Below are 17,016 nucleotides of genomic sequence, written 5' to 3'. Positions count from 1 at the left end.
CTGCTAAGCTTAGACGCAGAAAAAGCGTTTGATCGCCTAGGATGGCCTTTTCTTTTTGCCACCTTAAAATTCATGGGATTTCAGGGCCCCTTCCTACAAGCCATCAGACATTTATACACCTGCCCGTCATCCCAAGTCAGGACTCCCTTTGCGCTATCCCCGGTATTTTCAGTAGCAAATGGGACCAGGCAGGGGTGCCCACTTTCGCCCCTGCTATTTGCACTATGCGTTGAACCCCTTGCGGCATCCATTAGGAGTAATCCGGATATACGGGGAATATCGGTTACAGGAAGGGAGTTTAAAATCTCCCTCTTCGCGGACGATATCATACTCACATTAACTCAACCTCACATTACTCTCCCGATTTTGCAAACAGAACTAGATCGATTTCGTGCTCTCTCAGGGTATAAGATAAACGCATCAAAATCAGAGGCCCTTCCCATCAATATCCCCCCCACGGAGGTCTCACTCTTAAAATCCAATTTTCCATTTACATGGAAGACGAAATCCTTGAAGTATCTGGGTACGTGTATCACACCTAAATTTAATACGCTCTATCAAGAAAACTTTCCACCACTGTTCCGATCCATAAGATCCTCACTGACTCAATGGAAAAAACACCACATCTCACTACTAGGCCGAATAGCTTCAATAAAAATGAATATCCTCCCGAGGCTACTATACCTCTTCCAAACACTACCCATCCCAATTCCGATCTCCCAACTGAAAAAACTCCAATCTGACTTACTGCATTATACATGGAATTACAAAAGACACAGGGTTCCGGGATCGGTGCTGATGGCGTCGCGCAATGAGGGAGGACTAGCATTCCCTAATATTATTAAATATTATTATGCAGCACAATTACGAGCAATAGCCTCATGGTACACCCACAAATCTTACAACAAATGGACAGAAATTGAAAAATTATGGCTTGCTCCCATACATCCAAATAGTCTGCTGTGGAGTGCGAATGCGGACGTAGCCCCTGAACGTATGCTGGGTCCCATGTCCCATTTGAGACGGACGTGGCGCACACTGGCCCCCAAACACGATCTTTCATCAGATAAATCGCTTCTGACCTCTTTCATCTGTAACCCCAAAGTGCCAGATAGTCTAACTTACCAAATGTCACATCCATGGGCGTCTCGGAATTTATTCCACTTTGGGAACCTGGTGGACCCCAGAACTAGGAAACTATTGCCATTTGCCGAATTACAAAAAAAACATGACCTCCCTAGACAGGCATTTTACGGGTATTTACAAATCCGGCACTACGCACTCACCATAACTTCCACCCTACATTTCTCACCACCATCACCGTTTGAAACCACTATCTTGGCAGGTAATAACCAGAAGGGCCTCATATCGAGCATATACAAGATCCTGAACGTCTTCTCTGAGGATGGCCAGGGTAAACACCGGTACATGATAAAATGGGAGGGGATCCTCGGTGAGGAACTCCCTATTTCACAATGGCAGATCATATGGAATCAAACAGCAAAGAGTTCACTGTGTTCTCTATACAAAGAAAACTCCTATAAAATCCTCCTGCTGTGGTACATGACCCCAGAGGTTCTCCACACCATCTTCCCCAATAGTTCCGATAGATGTTGGAGATGTCGGGGAGCAAGGGGCACCTTCATACATATATACTGGAGCTGCCCACTGTTAACTCCCTACTGGTCCACAGTCGAACAATTACTAGCACGACTCTTGGACACACAAGTCCAGGCATCCCCAAAATTCTTCCTATTAGGTCTATCGCCACTTAAACTCCCCACTCCATATAAAAAATTGGTTCGCCACATACTAACGGCGGCAAGATGCCTTATAGCACTACATTGGAAACGTTCCTCCCCCCCCTCTGCTGAGGATCTATATGCTAGAATAAAGGATATAGAGGTGATGGAGAAGATGACAGCCAGGATACAAGATGGACTGGAAGCACATAACAGGGTCTGGGAGCTATGGCACCTCCGGGAGGACCCACCATGACCAGGTAACACCACCGTTGATATACCTACTATACCCCCCCTTCTACTTTCCTCTTTTCCTACTATCCCCTTCTACTCTTCTATACCATGTATACAAGTGACTTTTATAAGTTACAGAGAACTAGTCTATGATTCTGCAACTACGTTAAAGTTATAAACTTGCCAATAGACATATTGAATGACAGAAGATGACGCTCAGTTGGCACTTTGCAAAGTTTAATTATTGGAACATAGCAATTGATTACTAGCACTTTATACAGAAAATCTGCACTTTTGTAATACTGTGACATTCACCACTTGTCAATGCATAATGTACTGCAAAAACGAAATAATAATAAAAACGTTATTTGAAAAAAAAAAAAAAAATTCCCATGCATTTCTGCAAAATGCAAAATGCATCAAAAAACGCGCTAGTGTGAATGGAGCCTTAGGGGAGATCCTGGCATAATGGGACAAATACCCAGGGTCTCTGAACAATCTGATTCGGCGGAGTCAGGAAACTAGAGTTTTCCCTAGTCTGGTGGCGTCACTCTCCGATTCTTTGGGGGGGTAAATCCTTTCTCCCCCTGTATTGAACAGGGTAACCACCAATGCCAGTCTGTCCGGGTGGGAAGAGATCCTAGGACTGAGCGCTGCTCAGGGTTGTTGGACGTTGGTGAAACCCGGACTACTGAGTAATATCTTGGAACTTTCTTGTGAACAGACTAGTTCTGGATCATTGAAGAATCGACTTCGGGGGCTCCCGGTACGATTCCAGTCGGGCGAGGCAACCGCGGTGGCTTAGGTCCTTCGCCAGGGCGGGTCAAGATGGGCTGTTGGCAGTATCCTCTGGTGGGCAGAGTATCTCGTTCCGGTCCTTTCTGGCATACGTTTTCCAGGAGTGGAATACTGTAAGACGGATATCTCAGATGGGGGATCACTGGGCTGTGTTTCATCGTATTTGTCTCCGCTGGGGCATGCCTGAGGTGGACCTGTTTGGCGTCCTGGCTCAACAGGGCGGCCTGGGTGGTCTTCTTCAGCGTCTCCTGATCTCGCACTTCCTGGTGCGTACCCTTTTACTCCAGGGGTTAGGCGTCTGTTTCCACCAGTGCGGTTCTTCTACCGCCGTGGGATCTGAACTTGGTAATTTCGGTTCTCCAGAAGCCTCTCTATCTTTCTTTCAAGATATTCGGGAGATTCCAATACTAACTCTGGCTCGGAGGGTGGTCTTATGGTGGCTATCTCCGCCGCTCACAGGGTGTCAAAAAGGGGGGCGTTATCTTGTCATTCACCTTACCCAGGTTAAGGTGGTGCTTTGCCCTTTTTTTTTACAGGTTTCTGTCCTTGGATGTCCATTTGAATAAGGACATTGTGTTGCTTGTCTGGTGTCCCTGGTCAGCACTTTCCGAGGAATTTGCCTTATCTTCCCTGAAGGGGTATTGGCGGACGGGCCAAAAAAGGGGCGTTCTGTTTTTTTTCTGCAACCCTTATCTGGCTGGAGGGCTATTCGGTCAAGGATCAGGTGCCTCCGATCCTGTTACGGTGCTTTCTTCTCAGGCGCTTAGTGCGCTTTGGGCCTCGGTCAACATGCGTTTGTTGTGCAGGTTTGCAAGGTGACCACTGGTCGTCAGTGTACATGTTCACAAGTCTACGAAGTGAACGGGTTAGCATCCGCGGATGCCTCTTTTGGCCACAAGTTTTTTTGCAGGCCGCTGGTTAGAGGGTCTATTCCCTCTTGAAGGGGTATCGGTCAGGTTGGGTTCCAGCGTATCCGGGGTGAAATTCCTGTTACCTGGTTGGCTCTTGTATTAGCCTTGGGATTTTTCGTTCTACTACCCCTCATGTTGGCACTGCTTTGGGACGTCCCTATCGTTATGAAGGCTGTGTCTTTCAATGAACGAATGAGAAAATAGGATTTTTTACTTACCGTAAAATCCATTTCCCTGAGTTCATTGACAGACACAGCACCCACCCCTCTATGGAGTTCTTTTGATACTTCTGTTACTGCTTGCTACTAAACTGAATACCTAGAGCAGGGAGGGGGTTATATACTGACTAAGGACGGCCCATGGGCGTAGCCAGGTGCTCGTTTGCTTTTTTGTTCTGCCTAGTCCTACTCCTAATAGAGGCAATATAACCCTATCGTTATAAAGGCTGTGTCTGTCAATGAACAATGAGAAATGGATTCTACCATAAGTAAAAAATCCTATTTTTTATGCTTCTAGGCAGTTAGAAATATTAAGTGTAGCTGAACACTACTCACTTTATATCTACATCACCTGGAACTTGGGAGTTAAAATGTTTGGAAGCCGTTGAATAATCCAGTCATCTCGTCACCTTTTTTCTGCTGTCTGTGTGTGAGCTTTTACATAAACAGTTCTCGGTTGAGAAGTTACATTTGCAAAGATGATCTATGGGATGCAATAGAAATCTTTTGCAAGCCAGAAAAATTACATTCTCCTGTTACACTTTTCTTACAGCAAAGATACCTTTTTCAGATACCCCATTGTTTACTAAATTTACCTAACACTAGTAGCTTACTAAGGGGCACTACATATGTAACTTGGGATAATTTATATAATCTTTGCTGTCCACCCAACACTGAGTTTATTAAAAGTAGAGGTGCACCGAATGGGAAATTTGATGCCAAAAACCGAAAATACAGGATGCACAAAAACAGAAGATTACAGTTTTTTAAAAATTATTATATTTTTATATATAATTGTATTCAACTTTTTAGTTAATATCAATTTAAATGAATATGAATTTATTGTTGGCCATTATTGGCATCTTTAGTGCAAGAAATGCTCAAGAAAAATGCAGTCTGCAGTCTCTGGCCATCTCTTGTATCATGTCTGCAATCTCTTATTTAACTGCTTCCAGGCCATCATATGACATCTTCGGATTTGAGCGGTGATATCTGAATGATGTCTAACTACAGACATCATTCGGATATCATCTTTTTCAGGCGGCGATTCCCTACATTATAAGAACGATCGTAGCAGCTGTTCAGCCGCTTGATCGTTCTTACAGGCGGCGAGAGGGCACGTCCCGATGCTTCTCGGGGCTCGCCTGCTGCCATCGGCGAACCGGAGAAGGGATCCGCCGGCCCCGGATGTTGACCATAGAGATTTCCGGCGGACCAGATGGGCCCCGGAGTCTCTATGGTCGTTCGGAGGCCGGGCGCGATGTTATGACGTCACGCCCGGCCTCTGCATTCTAATAAATGGCTCCGCCTCGGCTGGGAAGCTGAGATCCTCCTCCCTAATCCTCCCTCCCCCCTCCCCCCTCCCTCCTCCTTCCTCCTTCCTCCTTCCTCCTTCCTCCTCCCTCCTCCCTCCTCCCTCCTCTCTTCTTCTTCTCCCTCCTTTCTTCTCCCTCCTCCCTCCTTTCTTCTCCCTCCTCCCTCCTTTCTTCTCCCTCCTCCCTCCTTTCTTCTTCTTCTCCCTCCTCCCTCCTGTAAAGAGGACCTGTCATGCTTATTCCTATTAGTGATGTGTTTTTTTTTTTTTTAAATGTTAAAAAAAAAGTGTCAAACTAGAAAACTAAAGATAAAATTAACAAAACAAAAAAAAATTTGCGCCCACATATGTAAACGTTGTGCAAATCACGCATGAGGTATCGCTGCAAATTTTAGAGCAGTGATGGCAAACCTTTTTTGAGCCTTAGTGCCCAAACTGCAACACGAAATCAACGCATTTATTTCAAAGTGCCAACATATACAGAACTTGATGAGCATGTGCTGTGATATCTGGGGGTGAACATGGGACACATCAGAAATCATTGGGGTGTGTCTTGATGAGGAACAGTGATCTGATTTCAGTTATGTATGTGTATAGCCGCTATGCTGTACGTGTTTGACAGTGGAATGCATAGTGTATAGTGTCTGAGCCCTGGGGGTGTGTTTTTTAGGGTGATAACATTGTCTGTCCTTTTTATATGGGGTTTGGAGGATTGTCATAAAGCTTATGACAATCCTGCAAACAGCATATAAAAAGGATATCAAGTGAATATAATCAATCAGCGCAATCAGACCAAAAATAATAATAAAAAAAAAGTGTTTTCCCCCTAGTTGCTTGCTGAAACACTAAACCGTAAATCCACCCACCGTATGAAACAATTAAATTCAATAAAAATAGTGTAGCATAACATCTTACCAATATATACTAAAAATCAAGTGTCAAATTTTAACAAATATATAATGCTTCACATTAAAAAAAGTCCAATATTCAATTATCCACAGTCCAGTGTCTCTCTAATGATTATATCAGTACAGTAAACAAACACCCGGTGTCTTTAATCTATATTCATTCTTCTGTGCTCATCCTTTACCGAGTGAAAAACCTGGTCACCTCAAGGAACAAGGAATACACATGTAACACGTAATGTGTGTAACCCAGTATCTCAGTAACCATAAATCAGCTTTTCAGTCCTCCTCCCCCCTGCTCCAGGTTTCTGCTTCTTATCACTCCACCTCACAGCTCACATATCCATAGCCAGGTTATAAAATGAAGAGGCACAGAAACATAGTGTACATACGTTTATTCCCCACACAGCATACACTTTAACAATGATTTCCACAGCGCTTCAATAACACCCACATCAGCCGACTCAGCTCCCGGGCACAAGAATGGCCTGTGATTGGGTTTCTTCAGTAGGCACCATCACAGCCTCCCATTGGCTCAATCCCCACCACGTGTTCCGCCTACCAATCTTCATCCAACCCAGCAGCACAACTTCATCTCATCCACGCCCACCCTGGACACGTCACTCCCTGGCCCCAGAGCAGTGTGGGAGATGTAGTTCTATGGGAGGGGATGTGGTGTGGACGAGATACACCTTGTACAGGATTTTCTCACATGCCCACAGAGAGGGCTCGGCATGCCAGCTGTGGCACGCGTGCCATAGGTTCGCCATCACTGCGTTAGAGCGAGAGCAATAATTCTAGCCCTAAACCTCCTCTGTAACTCAAAACATGTAACCAGTTGCCTATGGGGATTTTTAAGTATCGAAGCTTGGCGCCATTCCATGTGCGTGTGCAATTTTGAACGTGACATGTTTGGTATCTATTTACACGGCGTAACATCATTCACATTAAGCCAAAAAATTGGGCTAACTTTACTGTTTTTTGTTTTTGTTTTTTTTTAAATGTGAAAAATTACTGCACAAATACTGTGCGAGATAAAAAGTTGCAATGACTGCCATTTTATTCTCTAGGGTCTCTGCTAAAAGGCAAGTAGTTAAACTTAAACACACTGCTAATAATAATAGCAAAATTGGCAATCACCAGTGCCTGTCTGATGCAGCTTTACCAGTGCCCGGATCAGAGTGGCGATCTCCCGCTGTGTCACGGAACTGGATTTGAACTTCCCGGGCCGGGCGGCCGCATTAACAAGGTCCCGCCTCCTATGATGCACTTCACACTGATTCAATTTCCCGGCATTGGATCTGTGTGCTGTCTATCACAGGAGGCGGGACATTGTTACAGTCTGGGAGGAACAATTCAAATCTGTGACTCGGGGAGATCGCATCTCTGCGAGAGGGGGAGGAGGGGGCAGGGGAGGACTCTGATTGAACCGCCAGGATGTCACCCCTGCAATGTTCGACACCCGGGGAGGATTTCCTCCTCTTCGGTGCCATTATCGGCACCTCTTCTTCTTTCGGCCGCATGCCGATAAGTTTTTGGCCGATATGTTTCTGCAGTGGAAATTTCAGTGCTCCGATAATTAAAAGCAGTGTGTAGCTGTGGCAAATACTATTCTCAGAAGTCTCTGATGCAAGTGGCAATTGTCAGATTCCAAGCCAACATAGCAGTTCCAGGACATGGGCCTAATTCTCAGTGAATCCGAAAAGTTTCTGCCTCATTTCCCCGGAAATTGAATGTGGTCCAGATTAAAAAAAAAAGGCTAGTAATTTGTACATTGAGGTCACTTAAAATCGGTTTAGTAAACGTGCCTATATTACATGACATAATGTTGTATGTTTCGAGCAGTGCAGATTTATAATGTATGATATTGTATTCCATTTTTTTTTTTTTTTTTTTAGATCACAAATCCTCAGTGTCCGCTCTCATTTGGTGTTTCACTTCAAAACCTCAGTTTGCAGGTAAGACCAGAAAACATATTGCATGCTAAACAGAAAAGCTTGCTATCTTTTGGTCTGTGTCTAATTTCCTATTTAAACATTTGATAAGATAAGGTACTATATGCATCTATCATCATTTTATTGACCATCTCTCAACAAAATATAATAATGGTTGGCATTTGTGGCAAACTATGTACTACACATCTTTTCTATAACTGTGTAAGCGTTCATGAAAGAAGAATAGCTTTCTACTGAACCACACGTTTATTTTGTAGGTTTTTTTTTTTTTTTCTAAAAAAGGTGTTCCTTTAACTGAAACAAATGAGGTGTTTGACTTGCTTATCAGGTACCAGTGTTTACCATCTATCAAAACTGGATGCAATATTAGTCTTGTTTAAACTGATTTAAATTGCTATTGCATGATGTCCATGGTGCATTTAAGGAAAGTATCCATTTTTTTCTGAATGCGGTGGATTGGGATGAAGCCCTTATTGACAAACGGCAAGTGTAGCTCCCAGAATAGTGGCAAATAGGTATGCTGCAAACAGTGTCTATCTCTACAGGATATATGCTGTACTTGGGAAAACTTTAAACTGCGTTTACATGGTATTTTACAAGCATTCTAGACATTGAATAGAATCCAATAATATGCTTGCAATGCTAATATCTGTAAGTTGTGTCTGTAATTTGCTTTTTGTCAGAATATGTATTATTCAGATTTTTGTATTGTATTATTCAGATTTTTTTAATATTATGGCCAAATTCCTTTTTCCAATACTAGCTAGCTTGTGTTTATTTTGGATACATCCAGTCAATCCATTTGTCAATAATTGAGTTTGACTGAGAAATGACTTTGGGGTTGATTTATTAAAACTGGAGAGTGCAAACTCTGGTGCAGATCTGCATAAAAACCAGTCGGCTTCCAGGTTTTTTGTCAAAACTTAGTGGTTTCATGAAATTGGACCTAAGCACATATATCTTTAGTGTTTACTCATCTCTCTCCAAAGCTCTTGTTCCTCTGTTATCAGCATGAGTCACTTATGACAAGTTCTCGGACATGTGCCATGACAGCAGCTGAAAATTTGTGTCAGGGAGGGAGCTTAGAAGGAGATTAGTCTATTGGAGCTTGTCTATTCTGACTACAGCTCTGCATGTTCCTTGGTTCCTCTGCCTATGTTGAGGGGGGTGTGTGCTTTTCCTCCAATCAGCTCTCACACAGTGTAAGCCCAGACTCACCACCCACTGCTGAAAGAGGAAGAAAGATTTCTAACAGGATCTGCACTTTACAAAGAGTGTAGAAAGGGGGAGACAGCAGATATACAAGTAAAACTTGGGTAGGAGGATTTGTTACATCTCTGTGTATCATCTGAGGCTATTCACTTCACTGGGTATATGTGACGGTTTACAACTACTTTAATTGAACAAGCTGAAGTTAGAAGTTGATTGGCTACCATGCACAACTGCACCAGATTTTTTCACTCTCCAGCTTTAATAAAATCAACCCCTTTGTGTAAAGGCAAAATTAAATATGTGGACTTAGGCTTCTTGTACACGGGACGTTGTTCAACCTCTCTTGAGCGATTTAACTTGACAGCTACAAACTGGTCTAAAAACGTCCGTTTAGTTGCGTATACATGCCGCGTTTAGTCGCGCTTAGCCACGTTTGCGTCTAAAAAAAATAAAATATATATATATATATATATATATATATATATATATATATATATACTGCGTTTAGCAGCGTTTACAAGCTGTTACAGGCATTTGGCATTTCAAATGCCTCTGAACATCCGTCTGAACCCATATTTTTGCGTTCCAAAAAAAAAAGCTTCTAAACTCAACTGCCTGGAAACGACTATAAACGACCCTGTGTACATATACTGATAAGATAACAGAGGAGAGATCAGGGGCAGCTATAAAAAATGCCCAACTGCTCCTAAACGTTACCAGCAGCAGTGTACATGCCTTAGAGGTATAGCTTATCCATAATCATTTAAATTTTAGAATTTGAAATATTTCTGCAGTATTTTGGAAACAAAAAGTTTTTTATTTTATATTAAAATTATGATGGTGTGGTGGTAGAGGTCACTTTTTTTTAAATGAAAAAGTTCTCAACCATAGCACTTACATTTTGAGAAGTCGCTGTTTTCTATCACACGCACACACACGGCATGAAAAGCAGACAGATGGACTGTACACATAGATGATAGTCACTGGCTTTCTAAACACAAAGCAAGTGGGGTGCAAAAACAGTCAAATTTGCCACCCTAGTGCACAGCTCTCACTCTGCACTATCCCTAGCATCAGTGACACCTTCACTCCCATGCCCACAACACACAGCTAGACAGTGAGATCTGCAACCCATCACATAACTCCCAGTCCAATATCTATGACACCAGCTGAGTGACTGGTCAGGCCATAAACTTGTGTGGTTGTTTGGCTCTGTGCCTCCTCCCCACTCATGTGTCTGTGTCTCTAGTGATTCAGAGGTTAATCTTTCACTCTTTTGTGCAGAGACTGTTACCTCTCTTACACAAAATGGTTTTGTATAAATCGTATTAAATTGGCGCTACACAAAGTGCTGTGATGCATTTATATTCTAAAGTGACGTCCATAAATCAAATGTGAATCATAAATCAGTCTCTTAGCACATGTGAAATGGGATTCTTCTATAATCAGATATCTTCCAAATGTGTGTTTGCCACTCACCAGAAGAAATTGAGCCCTAAATTATAAGGAGGTCAAATATCTCCCCTCACTTTATGGACAACACCATCCAGATGTAATGCAACTGTCAACTCTCTCTCTGGTCAAACGGCAGATCCTCTTCATGCTGGACCATCAATCTGGAATGCTCATTCGCCAGATACAAATAGCATAAAGTCGCTTCCAAATCGCATCAGCATAGATGAGGATCTGACTTGGGAGGTGACTTCCATTAAAGTCTATGGGCACAAGCTGCATAAGTCACCTTGAAAGTAGTACAGGAACCTTTTCTAAAGTCGGAGCGACTTCAGTAGTTCTAATTAAGACAACTCTCATTGACTAACATAGGATTGCACATGTCATGCAAGTTGGGGTCTCACAAGTTGGATCCCAAGTCCCAGCAGTGTGAACCAGTAGTGTGAGAAATGTTTACATTAGCCTAACCCTATGATAAGAGTTCTTGAAGCACAGGGAAATTGAAGGCAGATAAAATGTTTTTTTTAATTTTTTCTAACATAAATAAAATCCCTGTTAATGTTCAGGCCTCATGCACACTGGACGTTATAAAAACACCAGTAGCTTTGCAGTGAGTTTTTCAGCGCTTTTGCAATAGCGTTTTTTTGTTCGTTATCTTTTTTTTTCAATGAGTCAAAAACGTTAATTGCTGGCGAGCCATGTTTTTGAGCGTTTATCCGTGATTTCTAGTGTTTTTTTGAAGTTTTTTTGACGTTGGAGCGTTGTTTTTACAGCTAAAAACTGCCTCTCAGAGTTAGCTAGTTGTGGGTTTTTTTTACAACCAAAAAACAGTTTGATAACAGCCTATGTGTGCATGGACACAGGATAACATGCTGGAGAGTTTATTGACTGTAGAAAAAAAAAAGTCGAAGCTGAAAACCGCAACTGTAAAAAAGTACAGTTATCAATTTTTTATATGCAGGTGATATTTATTTTTACTCTATTTGCATAGTATTTTTAAACTTCAGTATAGGTTTAATATGTGTGTGACTGGAAGTGTGCAAACATTTTTCTTTTGAAATTAGGAAAATCTGAATATTTGCTTTGCTTTTCAGGTATTATAAGGTATATTTATTTCTAATAGCGTTTTTTTTTTTTTTTTTGTTGTTTTTTTTCAATGGATCAAAAACGTTAATTGCTGGTGAGCCACGTTTTTGAATATATTTCACTCACGAATAAACTTTTCTTAACAGACATCTGATAAAAATTGGAATCCATGTCTTCATGATGAATCCGCCAAGCTGTTTTACAAGGTAATTAAACTGTAAGCCATGACCATTATGCCCTTGTCATTGTTCTTATTAAATTAAATTATATTGTAGTAGTTACTCTATTGTCAGCTCATTTTGAGCCGTCCTTGATGAGATCGGTATCAAGACTGCAATTTATGATATCTCCTTCTGAAAATGCCAATTTCTTGGCTGTTATGCTGATGGTTTAAAAATGGGAACCAACCTGGATTAGTTATAAAGTTGTTGACTTTAGTCTGACCTTCCTTTGCTTTATGCTTGCATGGGGTCAGTGGCTTAGACTTATTACAACTCAACTTATTACAACTCAACACAGATTGTGATCAATTGACTTTCACAAACTTTTTTACTAAATGTTTGCTTCCTTTCACCCCCTAAATACTTACCGGAGTCCAGTATCAATCCAGCACTGTGCCCGCCTTCAGCAGCGCTACTCTTTCTCCATTGTCCAACAGAACAGTTGGATAGCAGTGGGGGCCATTTGCTCCTGCTGCTGTCAATCAAGTCCAAGGGAGCAGGGGCGGGGCTGAGTCACGCTGTGTGTCTATGGGTGCTAGTGGGGGACCCCAGAAAAGGAGGTTTGGGGCTGCTCTGTGCAACTAAGTGGTAAGTATTAAATAGTTTTTATTTTAGGTAAAAAAAAAAAAAGGCAAGCATTTAGAACCACTTTAAGGGGGAACCTCACGAGAATAAAAAAAAGCATGAGATCCCTCCTCCAAAATCGAATGCCTGAACCTTATCTGAGCATGCAGCCTGGCTGGCCATATCAGACCACATTCCCACTACATATGAACTAGATATTGCATTGATTTAGCAAGCTTCTGCTGGGACCAACAAACAAGTCCAGAGTGCCAGAAAGATGTCATATGGAAGCTGTAGGTTTTCCTAATGAAGTCATTTACTGCAATCATAACTGTGATAAGAAAGAAATAAATGTAACAAACTAAAAACATGAAATAAAAGTGAGGAATGAGACTCGCCTCAAAAGCAATTTGCAGCTAACCAGAACAACAGACCTCAGGAAGTCAGCCAACATGTACATATATGAGAATAATCCAAATAACTGTAATGCTGCACAAGGAGTGGGACTCCACCAAAATGTAAATTAAGCCAGCACCAACAAATATGAATGGCCACTCTAATAAATCCAGTCTCAGGTTATCAAAAAATGTGAAATGCAAATCAGTAGTTGTTATCCCATTGGACTTCCCACTTGGATTAAAATGGTATAGGATAATACTCAATTGCCCCCCCCCCCCAAAAAAAAGAAGAAAAATCCAATGGTACAAATTAGTATTGAACATCCAGTTTATTAACACCTTTAAAATGCTGGCTTGATATAAAACCAAACATTTCAACTTTCACAAACTTTAATTTATTGCAATCGATATGGCAGTACATTGCATTGTCAGTATGTTTAATTTTGACTTACGTTTGAAGCTTGATGATCTTGTTTTTCAAATATTTAATTCCAGATTGTGCGCCTTGACAACCTGTTTGCCTATTGGAATGTGAAATCTGAGATGTATTACCATCGAAGTTACAACGAAGCTTTGGTATGGTATTTGATTCTTTTTTTTCTTTTTTAATTTCTGTTGAAATTGGTGTGATAATTGCAAAAAAGATGTGGTAGATATTCAAGAAAAAATGGGGTCCATACTTTTTATCCACTAGTCAGGTTTATTACCAGCTCAAAAGGCATGAACTTACATTGGTATGAAGACCTAAGTGTTTGGAAAGGCATAAGGTTTTTTACCTTAATGCACTCCCTAGCGCTGTGCCTAAGTGCTGTGCCTAAGTGCTGTGCCTGATCCAGCGCTGCTTTCTCCTTCTCTCCTCACAGGACTCGGAGCAGCAGGAACTATTGGATCCTGCTGCTGTTGGTCAAATCCTGCAAGGAGGTGGGGGCGCAGCCTCACCGTGTGTGTCTATGGATGCACGCAGCCCAGCTCGAGAGCAAGCCCCTCAGGTGTGCCACCATAGGAAGCAACTTCCTATGGAGGAGCCAAGAGTGCCAGTGGGGGACCCCAGAAGGAGGTTTGGAGCCTTTCTGTGCAATACCAAGTATAACATCTTTGTTATTTTTAAAAAATAAGCTTTTACATTCACTTTAATGCCTTATGCAAATAACCATGTACTTGTATACGCAGTAAGCACTTTACTTGCCTAGACTTTTAAGTTTGCACTTTAATGTGCAAAACACGTAAATGTTTTCACATTCATGCCTTACTGTTTGTGCCCCCTTGAGATGTTAATAAACCTATGATAGACCAAAATAAGCAGTGTGGATCTTGTTTTTCTTGGATATTTATTTTGTGCTGTGGGTCCAGGCAAGGTCCAGGAGTACTGCTAAGATGGAAGGTTCATGCTGCTCTCTCTTGTGTGGCATTAGTTATTCTATTGTATATGATGAAGTTATGGTAACTTGAATCTCATGCTCTGCTGCTGTCATTTGATTGGTTGTTAAAGTGTCACTAAACCCACATCATAAAAAAAAACACAAAATGCTGTATTTAATGCTGTTCATAATCCCTCAGTCACTGAGATTAATTTTCTGTATACTGCAAAAAACCCGGTTGATCCTGCTGCTCCCTATCTCCATCTTCTGTTCATGTCCCCAATTCAGCTAGGGATGCCCATTAACCAGCTAAACACAATGATGACAGGATATTACATGTAGATTGACATACAGTGGGGCAAAAAAATATTTAGTCAACCACCAATTCTGCAAGTTCTCCCACTTAAAAAGATGAGAGAGGCCTGTAATTGTCATCATAGGTATACCTCAACTATGAGAGACAAAATGTGGAAACAAATCCAGACAATCACATTGTCTGATTTGGAAAGAATTTATTTGCAAATTATGTTGGAAAATAAGTATTTTGTCAATATCAAAAGTTCATCTCAATACTTTGTTATATATCCTTTGTTGTAAGTTTTCAAAAGGTTGTCACACACTGTTGCTGGTATGTTGGCCCATTCCTCAATGCAAATCTCCTCTAGAGCAGTGATGTTTTGGGGCTGTTGCTGGGCACACGGACTTTCAACTCCCTCCAAAGGTTTTCTATGGGGTTCAGATCTGGAGACTGGCTAGGCCACTCCAGGACCTTGAAATACTTCTTACGAAGCCACTCCTTCGTTGCCCGGGCAGTGTGTTTGGGATCATTGTCATGCTGATGGGAGGAGGTTTGCACTCAAAATCTCACGATACATGGCCCCATTCATTCTTTCATGTACACGTATCAGTCGTCCTGTTCCCTTTGCAGAGAAACAGCCCCAAAGCATGATGTTGCCACCTCCGTGCTTCACAGTAGGTATGGTGTTCTTTGGTTGGAACTCAGCATTCTCTCTCCTCCAAACACGACGAGTTGTGTTTCTACCAAACAGTTCTACTTTGGTTTCATCTGACCATATGACATTCTCCCAATCCTCTTCTGGATCATCCAAATGCTCTCTAGCAAACCTCAGACGGGCCCGGACATGTACCGGCTTAAGCAGGGGGACACGTCTGGCACTGGGACAGCGGTTTTACTTTCATGCTATCCCTAACTGAGTCTGCTGAAAGTTCGGTTTCTTCCTTGGGTTCCTTAAAACCTTCACAGCCTTTGCATGTGTTTCCTGTCCATGCATTACTAGAACAGCTTATTTATGCTGAATGGGATCACCCGGATAAGCATTTTCTCCCTCCAAAGAGATTCTCAGTTCTCTATCCCTTGGAGGAGAAATTCACCAAAAAAATGGAATGTACCAGCAGTTGACGCTGCGATTTCCAGTGTGAATAAAAGTCTAATTTGTCCAGTAGACAATGCACAAATGCTTAAGGATCCAACAGTTAAAGGTTAGAATTTCTGTTAAAGTCCTCTTTTTCTTTGGTAGGTGCCGTTGCTCAGCCTGTAGTCTCTGCAATAGGCATCTGTCAATCCCTAAAGGACCAATTTAGACAGGCCTTTAAAGAGGTTACTGCACAACAAGCCCAGGTTTTGGCCAAACTACCGAAAGCATTATGTTTTGCCATAGACGCAATTAAAGATTCTTTTCACCAGGCATCCCACCTTGCGCTTGTGCTAGTACACATGCCTAGAATCCTGTGGTTAAAAAATTGGTCAGCCGAAGCACCATGCAAAAAGCTCCTGACTGGTTTTCCTTTTCATGGGGCTCAGCTATTTGGGGATGATTTGGACAAATACATCCAAATGATTTCCAGTGGGAAAAGTACTCTTTTGCCAGTCAAAAGAAAATATAAACGCCCTTCATTTAAGCGGGCTCTTTCTCCTGCGCCAGCGGCTTCCGCCTCTAGGCAGTGCCCACGGCCTCCGCCATCAGACTCTAGAGGAAAACCTCAGTGTCAGGCCCAGGCTCAAAAGAAGTCCTGGGGCTGGAAACCTGCAAAACAGAATTCTAAAGCCTCATAATGAAGAGGCACCCCCCTCGTGGGGGGAAGACTTCTGCAGTTTTCAGAAGTCTGGCAAGAGGAAATTCAGGACAGATGGGTCATCTCCACGGTAACTCTAGGGTACAAACTGGAATTTCGGGACTTTCCACCGTCTCGTTTCCCGAGGTCAAACATTCCCAAAGATCCAAATCCATTGAAGAAAATTGTTTGAGAGTATGGGCCTCACCCTAAACTCGCCAAGAAAAGGGGCAAGTGGACTATTGCGGTACATATGACAGGGATATGCATTAGTAGTACAGACCACTAGTAAAATATCACAAAATGTATTGATACAAAATAGCAAAAACGACAAAAAATATAGATTAAAAAAACTCATATGACATGGTATTTCTCAACAAGTTTTGCGGATTTACTGCTTCATCAGGAAAATACATCTGCAAATACATCTGCAAATACAAATGAAAATATAATAATATAAAAAAAGAAATTTCCATATAAAGGATTTTTACAATATTATAAAATGGGGAAGGAAGAAAAAAAGGGATAATGGGACAGCTTACCCGAGCCTTGGGGAGTGCACAGCAACGAGGCA

The 17,016-nt window shown here is 41.9% G+C and overlaps 1 protein-coding gene across 2 annotated transcripts in view; it reads left to right on the top strand.

Annotated features, from left to right (window-relative positions):
- Nucleotides 1-17,016, top strand: part of VPS13A (vacuolar protein sorting 13 homolog A) — a 370,607-nt gene that overhangs the window by 90,479 nt on the left and 263,112 nt on the right. For both annotated transcript variants that reach the window (XM_073633920.1, XM_073633912.1), the window contains exons 7-9: nt 8,022-8,081; nt 11,975-12,034; nt 13,507-13,587. In XM_073633920.1, coding sequence (XP_073490021.1) covers nt 8,022-8,081; nt 11,975-12,034; nt 13,507-13,587 — 201 coding nt within the window. The remainder of the gene's footprint in view (nt 1-8,021; nt 8,082-11,974; nt 12,035-13,506; nt 13,588-17,016) is intronic.

This window comes from Aquarana catesbeiana, linkage group LG01, assembly GCF_042186555.1.
Source record: "Aquarana catesbeiana isolate 2022-GZ linkage group LG01, ASM4218655v1, whole genome shotgun sequence".
In the NCBI taxonomy this organism is placed as follows: domain Eukaryota; kingdom Metazoa; phylum Chordata; class Amphibia; order Anura; family Ranidae; genus Aquarana; species Aquarana catesbeiana.
This window is presented reverse-complemented; position numbering and strand designations above follow the sequence as displayed.